The 16697-nt window shown below is 46.9% G+C and overlaps 1 protein-coding gene across 1 annotated transcript in view; it reads left to right on the forward strand.

The window, feature by feature from the left end:
* The window catches only part of LOC128060070 (uncharacterized), a 188897-nt gene that overhangs the window by 93786 nt on the left and 78414 nt on the right, over positions 1–16697 (forward strand). Inside the window, exons 39-42 of the mRNA XM_052652297.1 lie at positions 10409–10717; positions 11599–11828; positions 11906–12043; positions 15523–15879. Of these exons, the coding sequence (XP_052508257.1) occupies positions 10409–10717; positions 11599–11828; positions 11906–12043; positions 15523–15879 (1034 nt within the window). The remainder of the gene's footprint in view (positions 1–10408; positions 10718–11598; positions 11829–11905; positions 12044–15522; positions 15880–16697) is intronic.

Here is a 16697-nt window from a genome sequence, read left to right on the forward strand (position 1 = left end):
ATTATAATCTTTTTAAGGTATCTATAATGATACCTTCGCTTTTGTTCTTGACAGTCATTATTATGTTCCATCTCTCTCTTCCTTATTAGTCTAACTAGCATTTTGTCAATTGTTTTAATCTGTTCAAAGAACCAAATGTTATTTTTTTAAATGTTCTGTTATTTTTTTCTTGTTGTCTCTTTTCAGTTCCACTGACTTCAGACATTATTGCTATTATTTCCTTTCTTACACTTAATTTGGGTTTACTTTGCTGTGCATTTTATGATTTATTTATGGCAGATCCTCAAGCCATTGACTTTTAGACCTTTTTCCTTTTCTAATATAAGCATGTAAAACCATACATATTCCTTTAGCTGCATCCCACAAAATTTGATGTTGTCTATTTTTATTATGATTTATTTAAAAATATTTCTGGATTTCTCTTATGATTGCTTCTTTCAGCCATGTATTTGAACTATGTTGCTTAATTTCCAAATATTTGAGGTTTTTCTAGATAGCTTTGTAATATTTAACTTCATTATGGCCAGAGGATTTCTTCTGTAGGATCAGTCCTTTAATATTCATTGTGACTTGTTTTATAGGCCAATCTGTGTCTATCTTGTGCACACATCTTATGCAATAAAAAGAATTTGTATTCTGTAGTGTTGTTGGGTGTAATGTGCTATAAATTTTAGTTAGGTCAAGATGCTTGGCTGTATTGTTCTGATATATACTGTTACTGAATTTTTTTGCCTGGTTATTGTATCAATCAGAGAAAGGTGGTAAACTTGCCGACTGTATGGATTTCTCTAGTTTGTTCATTTGGTTTTTGCTTCATGTATGTGCATTGCATAGTGGTACTAGGTGTATAAGCATATATGATTATTATTCTTAGTGAGTGACCAGGTTTATCCTTATGAAATGGACTGCTGTCTCTCCCACAGGTCTTTGTCTCGAAGTTTGTTTTGTCTGATATTAATGTTGCCACTCTTGGTTTTTATTAGCATTTGCACTATATATATATATATTTCCACCCGTTTTCTTCCCACATATTTACTTCCTTATATTTAAGGTACATTTCTTATAGCCCACATACAGTTGGATTTTGCTTTATGTACCTTTATGTCTGGCAGTCTCTGCTTTCTAACTATAGTATTTAGTCGATTTATGTTTATCATGATTGTTGATATGATTAGATTTATGTCAACTATTTTGCTGTTTGTTTTCTACTTTATCATATGCTTTTTCTTCCTCTGTTATTATTTTCTTTTGCCTTCTTTCTGATGATTTTAAGAATTTTTAGAACTCAGTTTTAACTTATCTATTCCTCTTTCAACTATGCCTTTGTATATTCTTTCACATTCTACTTAAGAGTTTCTGGTATTATTTCTCTTCAGTATAAAGAATCACCTTTAGCATTTCTTGGAAGGCTGGCTTACTGACAATAAATCTCCTTAATTTTTAGTTATTTGAAAAGGTCCTATTTTGCCTTAATTCTTAAAGGATATTTTTAAATTGTATATTTCTTGACACATTTGGAAAACTTTCATATTTGCTTCTTCAAAGATTTCTTTCTGACCAGTTCTCATTGTCCTCTTCTGTGGTTTCCGATTGCACATGTTTTAGAAGTTTGTGTATTGTTCCACAGATCTCTGAGGCTCTGTTGATCTTTTTAGTCCTTTTTTTCTTTGCTTTAAATATCTATCACTCTATCTTCAAGTTCGCTAGCTCTTTCTTCTCCAAACACCCCCCCAATAAAAAAATTTTAGATCGTCCAATAATTTTTTTCAATCACAGATTTAATATTTGTTAGTTCTAGAATCACCACTAGGTTATTTTTATTTCTGGTTTTCATTCAATACAAGAATATTTTCCTTATATTTTCAAACATGGTTATAAGAGCTGTTTTAAAATCTTTGTCTGCTAATTCCAGTGTCTAGGTCATCTTGAGGTTGATCCCCCTTGATTATTGATTGCCCTTTCTCTTAAATGTGATTTACATTTACTATTTCTTTGTACATTGAGTAATTTGAGATTGTATTTTAGATGTTTTGAGTGATGTTAAGACTCTGATTATTTTCTATTTCTCTGAAGAGTATTATTATTTAAAAAAAAATTTTAGCATGCAGTAAACTTGGCTGGTCTCAAAATCTAGACTCTCTTTCTTCTGGTGGCCTGCAGTGGAAATAATTTTCAACTCTTTTGTCTTAGCAGGTCTGCTTAGAAGTCTGTCCCACCCTTGTTCAAGGATTACCTCTGGATAGACTTCATAGGTAGAATTTGGGATTCTCTCCTGTGGCTCTCTCTGGAATTTCTCACTCCACTTTCCATTCACTATCATCACCCTGAACTCTGCTCTCTGATTCTATAATTGGTAAGACCATGGATTTCTGTCTGAATTTTGCTCGTCCTTCTCAGCACCAAGAAGAGTAAAAACATGCAGCTCAACTATTGCTGGTCCTTTCCTCCAAGTGTTGACTCCCCTCCATTGTCACTCTGCAGTCACTTCAGGTAACTGTTTCATATATTTTGTTCAGAACATGCAATTGTTACCTTGAGAGGGTTACTCAATTGAAGTGTCCCCACCATCCCACCATTAATGGAGCTAAATCTCCTGTGTCTTTTTGATATATTCCTATCATACCTTGGCCACTTCTTCCTTTATGGCCAAAAAAATGTCTCAGTCTCACGTTATACTTTCCCTGATACGGAACAAGCCATTTCTCCAAGGATTCCTGACTCCTTTTGTGCGAAATAGTATTTAAAAACTAAGATCTGGGATCTAGATGTGTTTATCAGTCTTTCTAGGCCTTCTCAACGAACAGACCAAGAAAATAGATGGATGAGTACATACATACACACATATCTTTTCTGTCTATGGGTGTATGTTTACAATTACTGGTTCACACTGATGCTCTTAATTCCAGTCCATCATGAAAAAGTTCATTCTGTTTCTTCCCCCCTTTCATGTTTCTTATTCCTCTCTTGAACAGTAAGAAATCTGGCTCTCCTTATCCACAATATATTTACTTATTTGTTCAGCCCTAGAATACATAGAAAGTAGTCAGAATTACTAACCTATATCTTTGAGAAAACAAAGCCTTTTAACTAGAATTCGGTATTTGTTTAGACTTCTTCTTGTCTTTAGACTGAGGGTATAAATCCAAATGGGGCTTCTCAGGTGGCGCTAGTGGTCAAGTATCTGCCTGCCCACGCAGGAGAGGTACTAGACATGCGTTCGATCCCTGGGTCGGGAAGATCGCCTGGAGTAGGAAATGGCAACCCGCTCCAGTATTCTTGCCTGGAAATTTCCATGGACAGAGGAGCCTGGTGGGGTATATAGTTCATGAGGCCTCAAAGAGTTGGACATGACTGAACACAAAAAAATAAATACAAACATGGTGTTTAAACATTAGTTGCAGTTAATCTCCCACCCATCATGTGTGATGCTGTTAATCATTTGAAGTACGATTGGTTCACTGGCTTCTGTTTATGTTCCATTTTCAAGTTTCCAATCTATCAATTTTGTGTATTTATTTTTTGATTATGTGAAACTACAAGGTTCCAAAAGTCGGGATTTCACAAAAAGGGATTTTTTAGCCCAAATATCCTTGACCGTCATTGCCCTGGCTGAACATCTGTCCGGGGCCCAGTTTTTCAGAAACTAAAGACTCTGCTTTTCTACCAACCTCAGGCAAACAGAATCATTCTCCTATCTTGGAGTAATATTAACACGAACCCTCCTAATTCCTAATTGGTTAAATTGTGGTAAAACCAAATGGCAGGGACTTCCCTGGCAGTCTAGTGGTAAAGACTTTGCCTTCCAACACAGGCGGGTACAGGTTCAATGCCTGGTCAGAGAGCTAAGATCCCATTTGCGTCGTGGCCAAAAAAGCAAAGCATAATACAGAAGCAATATTGTAACAAATTCAGTAATGACTTTTAAAATGGTCCACTTAAAAAAAAAAGAAAGCAGATTGCATAATAAAATACCTGTCTAAGACTGTATGACATAGGTTTGAAAAAACTTGATCAAATAAAGAAAGGTTTATCAGGGCACTGTTCTCAAGTTTACTTTTATTTACTCTGGTGGTCTCCCCTTCATCTTTCTGAAGTTTGTCATTTGCAGCTGATAACAGACTCGCATGCTGATCTTAACACATGTTGCTTTATTTAAAAAAAAACCAACTTTACGACGTTGTGTTATTTGCTGCTGTGCGGCAAAGTGATTCAGCTATACCTATACATATATCCCCTTTCCTTGGCTTTCCTTCCCATCTAGGTGGCCACTGAGCATTGCGTAGGGGTCCCTGTGCTACCCAGGAGGTTCTCATCAGTTTCCTGTTCTATGCATGGTCGTGTATATATGCCAATCTCAGCCTCCTAGTTCATCCCACCCTCTCATTTCCCCCCTGGGCATCCATACCTTGTTCTCTACGTCTGTGTCTCTATTTCTGCCTTCCAAAGAAGGCAATTATGGAGGTGTACCTTCTTGGGGCACAATTTACATACAGGGAAGAACCCTTTCCGTTCTGATAAACTGGCGGTGCACCCGCCAACGTACCAGATGCAAAACAGTTCCGTCTCCCCCAGAAGTCCCTTCCTGCTGCTCGCTGTCGTTAGCCTTTGCCCCACCCCCTGTCCCTGGCAGCCACCCAGTTGTCTGTCCCTGTAGCTTGGGCTATTCCAAGATGTCACGTGAATGGAATCGTATCGTACGGAAACTTTGAGTATGACATCTTCTGCCCTACATAATGTGGTTGATATTCAGCCAAGTTGTACGTATCAGTAGTTTTCCCCCTTTTGTGGGTGAGCAGTATTCCATCGTGTGGATATGCTGCAGCTTTAAAAATATTTTACTTATTTATTTGACTGCATCGGGTCTTAGGTGCAGCATATGGTATCTCTGGTTGCGGCACACGGGCTCAGTAGTTGGGCACGTGGGCTTAGTTGTCCCATGGCATGTGGGATCTTAGTTCTCCAACCAGGGAGCGAACTTGGATAGAATTCTTAACCGCTGGACTACCAAGGAAGTCCCACTGCTACAGTTTATCCATTCACAGCTGAAAGGTATTTGGCTTGTTTCTAGTATTTTTCAAATATGAATGAAAGTGAAAATCGCTCAGTCGTGTCCGACTCTTTGCGACCCCATGGACTATATAGTCCATAGGATTCTCCAGGCCAGAAGACTAGAGTGTGTAGCCATTCCCTTCTCCAGGGAATCTTCCCAACCCAGGGATTGAACCCAGGTTTCGCATATTGCAGACAGATTCTTTACCAGCTGAGCCACCAGGGAAGCCCAAGAATACTGGAGTGGGTAGCCTGTCCCTTCCCCAGCGGATCTTCTGGACCCAGGAATAGAACCAGGGTCTCCTATATTGCATGTGGATTCTTTATCAGCTGAGCCACTAGGGAAGCCCCCAGTCATCCAATTATGAATAAAGCTCCAATCATGCCGGGTCTACCGGTTTTTATGGGAACATGTGATTTCACTTCTCTTTGGTAAATACCTAGGAATGGGATTGTTGTGTTGTATGGCGAGCATATATTTATAGGACGCGGCCAGACTATTTCTAGAGTTGCTGTACCATTCTCTGCTCCCAGCAGCAGTGTGTGAGGATGCTAGTTGCTCTGTGTCTTTGCTAGCGATTTGTACTGTCAGTTTTCGGTGTTGAGTTTCGTTTTTATCGTTCTAATTGGTTTGTAATTGTATCTCATCTTGGTTTTAATGTGGATTTCCCTCTTCCCTGGGAGCTCAGCTGGTAAAGAATCTGCCTGCAGTGTAGGAGACCCTGGTTCGATTCCTGGGTTAGGAAGGTTCCCTGGAGGAGGGCATGGCAACCCACTCCAGTATTCTTGCCTGGAGAATCCCCATGGACAGAGACAGGAGGCCACAGTCCATGGGGTCTCAGAGTCAGACACGACTGAGCAACTAAGCACACAAATGACTAATTTTGTTGAACATCTTTTCATAGGCTTATGTGTCACTTGTAAATCTTCTTTGGTGACGTGTCTGTTCAGACATTGTGCCCACTTTAGGGAATCCCCAGTGGTCCAGAGGCTAAGACTCTGAGCTTCCAGTGCAGTGGGCACAGGGCCAATCCCTGCTGGGGAGCTAAGAGCGCCAGGCCTCGTGGTGCCATGGCCAAAAAACAAATACACATGTTGCTCATTTGAAAAATTGAGTTGCTTGGGTTCTTATTGAATGTGGGAATCATTTATACAAGTCCTTTATCAGATATGTATTTTGAAAATATCTATGGCTAGTCTTTTATTTTTTAAGTGATTTTATTCATTTATTGGCTGTGCTGGGTCTTTGTTGCTGTTGGACTTTTCTCTAATTGCGTCTTCTGTGTCTGACTTCAGCTCAGTTCAGTTCAGTTGCTCAGTTGTGTCCGACTCTTTGTGACCCCATGAATCGCAGCATGCCAGGGCTCCCTGTCCATCACCATCTCCTGGAGTTTACTCAGACTCATGTCCATCGAGTCCGTGATGCCATCCAGCCATCTCATCCTCAGTCGTCCCCTTCTCCTCCTGCCCCTAATCCCTCCTAGCATCAGAGTCTTTTCCAATGAGTCAACTCCTCGCATGAGGTGTCCAAAGTACTGGAGTTTCAGCTTTAGCATCATTCCTTCCAAAGAAATCCCAGGGTTGATCTCCTTCAGAATGGACTGGTTGGATCTCCTTGCAGTCCAAGGGACCCTCAAGAATCTTCTCCAACACCACAGTTCAAAAGCATCAATTCTTCAGCACTCAGCCTTCTTCACAGTCCAACTCTCACATCCATACATGACCACAGGAAAAAAACGACAGAATGATCTCTGTTCGTCTCCAAGGCAAACCATTCAATATCACGGTAATCCAAGTCTATGCTCCAACCAGTAATGCTGAAGAAACTGAAGTTGAACGGTTTTATGAAGACCTACAAGACCTTTTAGAACTAACACCCCAAAAAGATGTCCTTTTCATTATAGGGGACTGGAATGCAGAAGTAGGAAGTCAAAAAACACATGGAGTAACAGGCAAACTTGGCCTTGGAATGTGGAATGAAGCAGGGCAAACACTAACAGAGTTTTGCCAAGAGAATGCACTGGTCATAGCAAACACCCTCTTCCAACAACACAAGAGAAGACTCTGCACATGGACATCACCAGATGGTCAACACCGAAATTAGATTGATTATATTCTTTGCAACAAAAGATGGAGAAGCTCTATACAGTCAGCAAAAACAAGACCGGGAGCTGACTGTGTCTCAGATCATGAACTCCTTATTGCCAAATTCAGACTTAAATCGCAGAAAGTAGGGAAAACGGCTAGACCATTCAGGTATGACCTAAATCAAATCCCTTATGATTATACAGTGGAAGTAAGTAATAGATTTAAGGGTCTAGATCTGACAGATAGAGTGCCTGATGAACTATGGAATGATGTTCGTAACATTGTACAGGAGACAGGGGTCAAGACCATCCCCATGGAAAAGAAATGCAAAAAAGCAAAATGGCTGTCTGGGGAGGCCTTACAAATAGCTGTGAAAAGAAGAGAGGCAAAAAGCAAAGGAGAAAAGGAAAGATATAAGCATCTGAATGCAGAGTTCCAAAGAATAGCAAAAAGAGATAAAAGCCTTCTTCAGCGATCAATGCAAAGAAATAGAGGAAAACAACAGAATGGGAAAGACTAGAGATCTCTTCAAGAAAATCAGAGATACCAAGGGAACATTTCATGCGAAGATGAGCTTGATAAAGGACAGAAATGGTCTGGACCTAACAGAAGCAGAAGATATTAAGAAGAGGTGGCAAGAATACACGGAAGAACTGTACAAAAAAGATCTTCACGACCCAAATAATCATGATGATGTAATCACTAATCTAGAGCCAGACATCTTGGAATGTGAAGTCAAGTGGGCCTTAGAAAGCATCACTATGAACAAAGTTAGTGGAGGTGATGGAATTCCAGTGGAGCTGTTTCAAATCCTGAAAGATGATGCTGTGAAAGTGCTGCACTCAATATGCCAGCAAGTTTGGAATACTCGGCAGTGGCCACAGGACTGGAAAATGTCAGTTTTCATTCCAATCCCAAAGAAAGGCAATGGCAAAGAATGCTCAAACTACCGCACAATTGCACTCATCTCACATGCTAGTAAAGTAATGCTCAAAATTCTCCAAGCCAGGCTTCAGCAATACGTGAACCGTGAACTCCCTGATGTTCAAGCTGGTTTTAGAAAAGGCAGAGGAACCAGAGATCAAATTGCCAACATCCGCTGGATCATGGAAAAAGCAAGAGAGTTCCAGAAAACCATCTATTTCTGCTTTAATGACTATGCCAAAGCCTTTGACTGTGTGGATCACAAGAAACTGTGGAAAATTCTGAAAGAGATGGGAATACCAGACCACCTAACCTGCCTCTTGAGAAATCTGTATGCAGGTCAGGAAGCAACAGTTAGAACTGGACATGGAACAACAGACTGGTTCCAAATAGGAAAAGGAGTACGTCAAAGCTGTATATTGTCACCCTGCTTATTTAACTTCTATGCAGAGTACATCATGAGAAACGCTGGACTGGAAGAAACACAAGCTGAAATCAAGATTCCCTGGAGAAATATCAATAACCTCAGATATGCAGATGACACTACCCTTATGGCAGAAAGTGAAGAGGAACTAAAAAGCCTGTTGATGAAAGTGAAAGTGGAGAGTGACAAAGTTGGCTTAAAGCTCAACATTCAGAAAATGAAGATCATGGCATCTGGTCCCATCACTTCATGGGAGATAGATGGGGAAACTGTAGAAACGGTGTCAGACTTTATTTTTGGGGGCTCCAAAATCACTGCAGATGGTGACTGCAGCCATGAAATTAAAAGACGCTTACTCCTTGGAAGAAAGTTATGACCAACCTAGATAGCATATTCAAAAGCAGAGACATTACTTGGCCGACTAAGGTCCGTCTAGTCAAGGCTATGGTTTTTCCTGTGTCTGACTTACTTCCCTTAGTAATCATACTAAATGAAGACTATTAATCTCTAGGTCCATCCATGTTTCTGCAAATGACAATATTTCATTTTTATGGCTGAATAATATTCTATTGTGTGTGTATATATGTGTGTGTGTGTGTGTGTATCATGTCTTCTTTATCCATTCATCTGTTAATGGATCCTTAGGTCTTGGCTGTTATAAATAGTGCTGCTGTGAACATTGGGGTACATTTATCTGTTTAAATTAGAGTTTCCATCTTTTCCAGATATATGCTCAAGAGAAGAATCGCTGGGCCCTATAGTAGTTCTTTTTTTTAAGGACCTGCGTACTGTCCTCTATTAGTGGCTGTACCAGTCTGCATTCTTACTAACAGCGTTGGAGGGTTCCCTTTTCTTCTGTGGTCAGTTTTTAATTAATTTGTGTATAGGTTTGGGCAAGGTTCGTGGTAGCTTTTTTACATGTGGACTTTCGATCAATTCAGCACATTTTTTAAAAAGACTGTCCTTTTTCCACTTTGCACTTTTGTCAAAAATCAACTGAGCATTTGTGGTGGGTTTATTCTTGAATTCTATATTATTCCATTGACATTATTTCATTTTTCTTCACAGTTATCAATTGAAGTTTTACTCTTAATTAGCCATGTTTTCCAGATAAGGACACAGGTTAACATCCTAGAGGACATGGAGACACAGGGCCCTACAATGTAAAGAATCTGTAAAAAAAGATGATGGCAAGATTCTGTGAGAAAGTTCTGTCTGTATGGAAAGTACTCTGTAACAGAGTTTAGCACGCGCTCGGTGTCTGGAAGCATAGAATGAGGGTGTTTAACCAGGCCTATGGCTGCAGAAGGGTCAAGGAAGGCTTCCTGGAGGTAGTGACCCCGAGTCAAACCTTGAATGACAGGAGGGAACTTGGGCCCTTGGACCACATTAAGGCCCTAGTGAAGACTGGTGAGGGTCAGGAAACCTAAATGGTTTTGATAAGAGCAAGAATATCCCTAATGCATGACTTATATATGGCCTGGGTCAAGGGCATGAAATCTTTTTCTCTTGGTGGGTGGAAGAGACCTCTGAGCCATCTTTTCCTCCCTAAAATTCCAAAATTTCCAGGTCTCAGTTTTGTTGCGTGTAAAATGGGGTCATTCCATCATGGTGATATGTGACTCTCTTGAGCAGGATTCAGTAGCGCTGGTATTAACAGACATGCCTTATCAGGCTTACTGCTTTTTTGCCAAAGCTGTTTTATTTGTGAATTAGGTTGCTTGGTCCTCAGAGCATCCTGGGGGCAGGGGAAGCTGATTTCATTTGGTCTTGTTCTCAGATATGCTCTCTCTGACATGAGTTAACGTTACATCTTGGATCTAGAAACTTCCTGCCCCTGGGTTCTATTCCTTCCTTCCCAAAGCAGCCCAGTGCCCTGGGCTGACCCCCTTCTTTTTTCAGACTATTTCCCATCCTTTGCAGGTACTGTCAAGGTCACTGCCGACTCAGCCATGCTGGGATTCCTCTTGCGGGACAAGCATGAGAGGGCGGGGAACAGCACCAGCATGCACAGTGTGACCTGCATCCTTGCCCAGAACAGCAGCCAGGCCTTGCCAGGAGAGCTCCGGCTAAGCGGGCGGCTGCAGGCCCAGACGGGGAGCCTCGGGGGCCAGGCCAGCCTCCGTGCTGACACGGCCAGCCTGGCCCTGGGTGGGGCCTGCACCTGGGGCCCTGGGCACGGCCAGCTCTCTGGTAGCCTGAGTCACAACATCAGCACTTTGAGTGAGGCAGGTAGGAGAGGCTAAGAGAGCCCAGTGGCTTCCTTCCCTGAAGACTCCCAAGGCCTGCAACCAAGGGAGTTAGAGCCCCTAGTCCCTAAATCCACCTCCCAGCTCTATTTCCTTCCCCCACCACCTTCTCCCAGTGCCTCCATCTTCCCTGGGCTCTTATTCAGCCAGAACACCAGTTGCAACCCAGTAGAGACACACCCAGGCTCCCCAGATGGCTTAGTGGTAACGAATCCGTCTGCCAAGCAGGAGACATAAGTTCGATCCCTGGGTCAGGAAGATCCCCTGGAGAAGGAAATGGCAACCCACTCCAGTATTCTTGCCTGGGAAATCCCATGGACAGAGGAGCCTGGCGGGCTACAGGCCATGGGGTCTCAAAGAGTCGGACACGACTTAGCAACTAAGCTACCACCACCACCACCACCACAGACACACCTCCAAACTGGAGGGCAGATAGCCCCTGCCACCTGCCCCTCTTCCCAGGACTCCCCACCCCGAATCCAGCTTCTGGGCTTGGAAACCTGGTTTAGCAGGACTTCCAGAATGTTCTTGGCACCACAGTTAGGAAATAGCTCAGACACCCCCAGCTCTAGCTTCTTGGGGACAATTCCATGGGCCTGGGGGTGCCTGAAGGTACAGCAAGGTGAGAGCACAGGATCAGACCCTTGCTTCTTAAGAGCCCATCCCTACCTTTAGGGAGCGAGGAATCCAAAGGGGACATGGGGCCTATTACTTGCTAGGTGTGGCCACTGTGGTCTTAGGAAGGAGCTGGGAGGCGAGCTCGCCTCAGGGCTCAGGGGACCCTCAAGAGAGAAGGCGGGCTGCCAAGGACCCCATTCTGGCTCCCGTGGGGCATGCCATCTCTGTGGTTCCTCTCGCCCCCAGGGCTCTCCTCCGAGGCAGGGATACTCCTGTCACACACCCACGTGGCTTCCAACTTCTCAGTGAGCATGATGCTGCGAAGTTCCGGGGGTCAGCTGGATGCGGCCCTTGGCCTGGAGGGCGTGGCCACCAGCGCACCAGGCAGCCAGCTCCGCAGCAGCCTCAGCCACACGGTGCCCGGCCTCAGGCGCTGGGGCCTCCCCTTCTCCTTGGACGGCCGTGGACACTTGCAGGTGGGTGAGAGGCCTGGGCCTGGGGCCTTGTGGGGGCAGTGGGTCCAAGGGACACCCACAGCTGTGCTTCTGCCCAGCTGGAGGGACCCAATCTGGAGGCAGGGCTGGTGGTGAGCGTGGATGGCGAGGAACTTGGTGGAGGCCTGGAGAGGAGGGGAGCAGGTGACCTCCGGGAGCTGACCCTGGGGCTGCACCCCAGCCTCGTGAGGCTCCAGGTAAGTGACCCTTAGGTTCTCATGTGAGTCGGGCCCAAGCCAGGCTCACTGCGTCTGCAACCTCTCTAGTAACCTACCCAGTTTCCACCAGCTTGCCCCGCCCACCGCCCCGCCCCGCCCCGCCCACCGCCCCGCCCCGCCCCGCCCACCGCCCCGCCCCGCCCCGCCCCACCTTCCCTCCCAGGCTCTCACCAAATTTCCCATCCTCCCTTCTTCTCATCCATCCTTTCTCTTTTCCTCCCACCCTCCCCTCCCATTCATCCACATTCCCGTCCTTTCTTCCTCCCCACCCTGCCTTCTCTTCTTCTGCCCACTTATCTTCTCTTCCTGTTAATGCTCCCACCCCTGCCCCTGTAAGTGGCAGTGGAGGAGACACTCTGGGTTTATCTGGTCTGCTGAGACTCACACCCATCAGTTCATGTTCTGAGTACCTCCCCTGGGGAAACCTGGAACACTGGCCAGCTGTCTTTTACATTGGTCTCAAGAATGAAAAACAGGAAACCACCTCTGTGCCCTTCACGGGTGTGGCTAAACCATCCAGAGTGTGAGGGAGGCAGGGTGAGTGAGCAAGGTGTGCGACCTGAAGCCAAGCTGCTTCATCGCTTACCGATTGCATGACTTCAGGCCAGTTGTTTACTCTCTCTGTGCCTCAGTGTTCTCACCTGCAAAATGGGACTGTTAATAATGCCTGCCTCCCACAGTTACCTCGAGGATCCGATGAGGAACCAGTGAGAGCCTGGCACACAGGCCCTGTGAGGACGTGAGCTCTGGTTACTTCCAATTGTGACGATGCTGTGGGTTAGCACTTCAGTATGCACAAACCTCTCTTTGAGGTTTATCTTCCCAGGGAGGCCTTCACTAGGAGAGATGGGGTCAACTGGATCTTAACACTCTGTCTAGGGTCAAGGTTGGGGAAAACACCTCATGCCTACACATGCCCCCTGCCCACCCTGCTGGCCATCCTGGGTCAACTGCAGAGGAGACGTCGTGCCTGCCCAGCTGTCAGAGCTTTGCTGGGGGGTACATCGCCAGGTGGCTTCTTGAGGTGCCAGGGTCTCTGTCACCATCAGGGCAGGAGTGATAGATGGTAGTCTGCCTCCAGGGAAGGCTGGGGAGGGGCAGGCACAGTCTGAGCACCAAGGCCTTCCTGCTGGATGGCTTAGGGAAGGCTAGTGGCCACTGCCAGGCTGACCTGCACAGTCCCCTCCTGCAAGCCCTTCGCATCCCCAGGGGCATGCATCTGGGCGCCCAGCCCAGCCTGACAGTGGATGGGTGGTTCCTTCTGTAAACACAGTGACAAGGACCCAGGATCCAAGTGTCTCAAGCCAGCCTTTGCCCTGGGGGCGGGAATGGGGGGGGGGGGTTGTCTGGGCTGGTGACAGGCACATCTGGGCCTTTCAGGGGAGACGGAGCATGGGCCTTACAGGCACACATGCTGCCCAGGCTGGGCCTCAGCCCAGCCCAGGAAGCTCTGAGCTCTCCTGGGCCAGGGCCCAGGTGAACAGTAGGTTATCTCCTTCAAAGGCAAAGCCTGGTGGGGAGGCCTGCGTGCAGGGCTTGGACTCCCTCATCTCCAGCGGCGCCTGGTGTCTCCTGGACCAAGAGCTGTGGGTGAAGTGGACCCAGTCAGGGCTGCCCTGTGGGCAGCTGCGCGGACAGCTGGTTTAGGCCTGGCTCAGCAGAGTTTTCAGCCCAGCTGGCTGTGGGGGCACCAGCCAGTGAGCATCGCCCTGGGGATGGCCCTGGGGGAGGCGCACACTCGCCTGGCCTGGCTGCCTGCTGGTTCCCCTGGAGGAGCCGGCCCAAGGAACCAGCCTGCTCGGGGATCAGGGAGACACGAATCTGGAGGTGCTGAATGGGTGCTGCTGGGTGTCCCACCTGGGGCACTGCCTGAGGGCCCTGGGAGCCAGTGCTGGGGGCTCGCCACCTGGCTGTCCAGGTAGAGGGAACCTCCTTGGGGAGGGCGATTTCTGCCAGTGTCCCCTCTGTGAGCACAAAGCGGGCGATGCTTTCATGCCTCCAGCTTGGGTAGTGGTACTGACTTCACCCAATACAGGGAGACACAAGGACCAGAAAAATCAAACTACCACAGCTTCCTGCCCAGACCTGCCACTCACCTGCTGTGTGACTTTTAGCCAGGCCTTAACCTCTCTGAGCCTCAACCATTGTCATCTGTATACTTCAGGTGGCAGTATACAGTACATCCCTACCTTACGCTATTGAGCAGGAAGTGGACCAATGCGCATTAAGTGCCATCTCAGTTGGGTACCCTCTCTTTTGCCCTGGTTTCAGCTACCAGGGAATCATAATCTCTTTTTACAGATGTGGAAACTGAGGCTTAGGAAGGTGAAGTCACCTTCCTAGGGTTGCACAGTTGCCTAGATGGCAGGAGGGTTAACCTAGGGAATTGAGGATCAGGATTGAAGGGGTCTTAAGGGGCAGATGAGCTGCCTCCCCCTAGAGGAAACTTAAGACTAGGGGGCATGTGAAATGAATAGCTACACGTGTGAGAAAGACTCAGAGCTGGTGGCAGGAGGGGAGGGTGATTGCTGTAAGGACTCACTGCGCAGGAGGGTTAGGACAGGAGCTGTGAATGGATGGAACTTCCCTCTGAGAGTCAGGGCCTGGAATTCCAGGAAAGGGCTAGAAAGGGGGCATTCCCTAGTCCTGGAGCAGGCCAGTGACATCCAAGCAGGAGAAGCATGCCCTGGGCCCCATGGGAGGCCACCCCGAGCTCTGTGGCTCCTCTTGTGGTCTCCATTTGGCTGCAGTGGAGCTGATGCGTGCGTTCACCCCATCACCAGCAGCGCTGTCCCCACCCCAGGCAGACAGATGAGTGCTGGGTGACAGGAAGGGGCTGAGGGCAGCTCCCGGTTCTGTCCTGGGGGTGCAGACTCTCCCTAGAACCCCAGGTCCTGAGACTATACCACTTAGAGGCACAAGTGACTTCCATTTGGGGCGTTAAGAGGGACATGTCCAGACCAGAGAGGTTGAGAGGCCCGCGCTCTATTGTGGAAAAGAGAGGAGAAAATGGAGACCTTGGGGGAGGGGGCATTTTGTATTCCTGTTAGTCTCTCAGTCGTGTCAGACTCTTTGCAGCTCCATAGACTGCAGCCTGCCAGTCTCCTCTGTCCATGGGATTCTGCAGGCAAGAATACTGGAGTGGGTTGCCATGCCCTTTTCCAGGAGATCTTCCCAAGCCAGGGATTGAACCCAGGCCTCCTGCCTTGCAAGCAGATTCTTTACTATCTGAGTCAGCAGGGAAGCCCCGGGTGAGGAGGGCATGAGGAGCCCCAAATTGCTCTCAATGGTTAGATTTCTTGACCCCCCTGGGTGGCTGTTTTCAGCTCTTCAAAGAGAAGAAAGGTGGTGGATGCCTCTGGAGGATGAGGGCTTTCTTGACCACCTGTGGACAAATGGACAGTGGACACACTTCATGGGATTCTGTAGGGACCCCCTCACCTGGCCTTTCTTGGCAGCAGAATCCAGCTGTGCTGATGCTGAACGGCTCCTTCCTGGTGCACACCTTTGGGGCCAGCCTGGTGGCTCAGGTATCATCTGGGGACACCTTCGCCCGAGCCCACATCCACTCAGCCTGCGGCCACCGTGCTCACCTGGACACTGGCCTCCAGCATGCATGGCCTCCACTTCAGGCACTGGGAGTTCCCCCCAACAACCACATCCAAGTGTCCATGTGGGAAGATGAACCCCCTCGGGCCCAGCTGGAGGTGGCCCTGGGCCTGTGCACCCTGACCGCCCGTGGGGACTTCAGATCAGAGGCCAGCGTCACACACAACTGGACCCTGGCCCTGGTGAATCACTGCCCTCTGCTGGAGGTAAGCCCCCTGCCCCACATGTCAGTGTGGGTTCCCACCTCCCTTTATAAGTTATTAACCACCTACTGTATGCCCAGCTCTGCACTCAGCATGAGAAACTTTGGGCTATTTTTTTCTTTTGCTGTTGTCACTTAAACTGGGGGACTCATTGACTGTAAAGCTTTGAGCCAAAAACAGGACCAGAATTCAATTTTTCTCCTCTTTTGCAAAGGGCCCTCCTGAGACACTGGTTCACATCTTTTCCGTGGTTCAAGTTGATTCTGTTCTTATATCTCACTTCCTGCATCCCTGGGGTCAAGGATCCAGGAGTAAGAAATGAGACTAGTACAGAGTAATAACATGAATGCTGAGTACTCTCTGAGGCCCCTTGAATCCTCACCGCCTGGGGGAAAGGGGTGCTTGTACCCCCTCGTCCCCCATGATACACTGGGGCCCAGAGAGCTGAGGGGACCCTTTCATTCCCATCTTGGGTTTGTGCCCCCATGTTGGGTTGTCTTAGGCCCTGGTGGAGCAAGTTGCTTAAGGTCTCGCCCTCCAGCAAGTGAACATTGATGTTCGTGATCTCATTTCAGTAGCCAGTGCTTTCTGGATGCCTGGCTCTGGATTCACAAGGATTAACTTACTTCCATCTTCCAGCAACTTATGATCAACTCCCATTTTAGAGATGGGTAAACTGAATACGTGGGTTTGGAGAGACTGAGTTAGTGGTAGAACAGGAATTTGAGCCCACATCTCTCGATGGGGTGCCCTTGGTATCGCTCACCTTGCAGAAGGAGGTGCTGATAAAGTTTAGGCCGTGGGGCCACTGCTGCCCTCTT

This window comes from Budorcas taxicolor, chromosome 2, assembly GCF_023091745.1.
Source record: "Budorcas taxicolor isolate Tak-1 chromosome 2, Takin1.1, whole genome shotgun sequence".
Lineage (NCBI taxonomy): Eukaryota > Metazoa > Chordata > Mammalia > Artiodactyla > Bovidae > Budorcas > Budorcas taxicolor.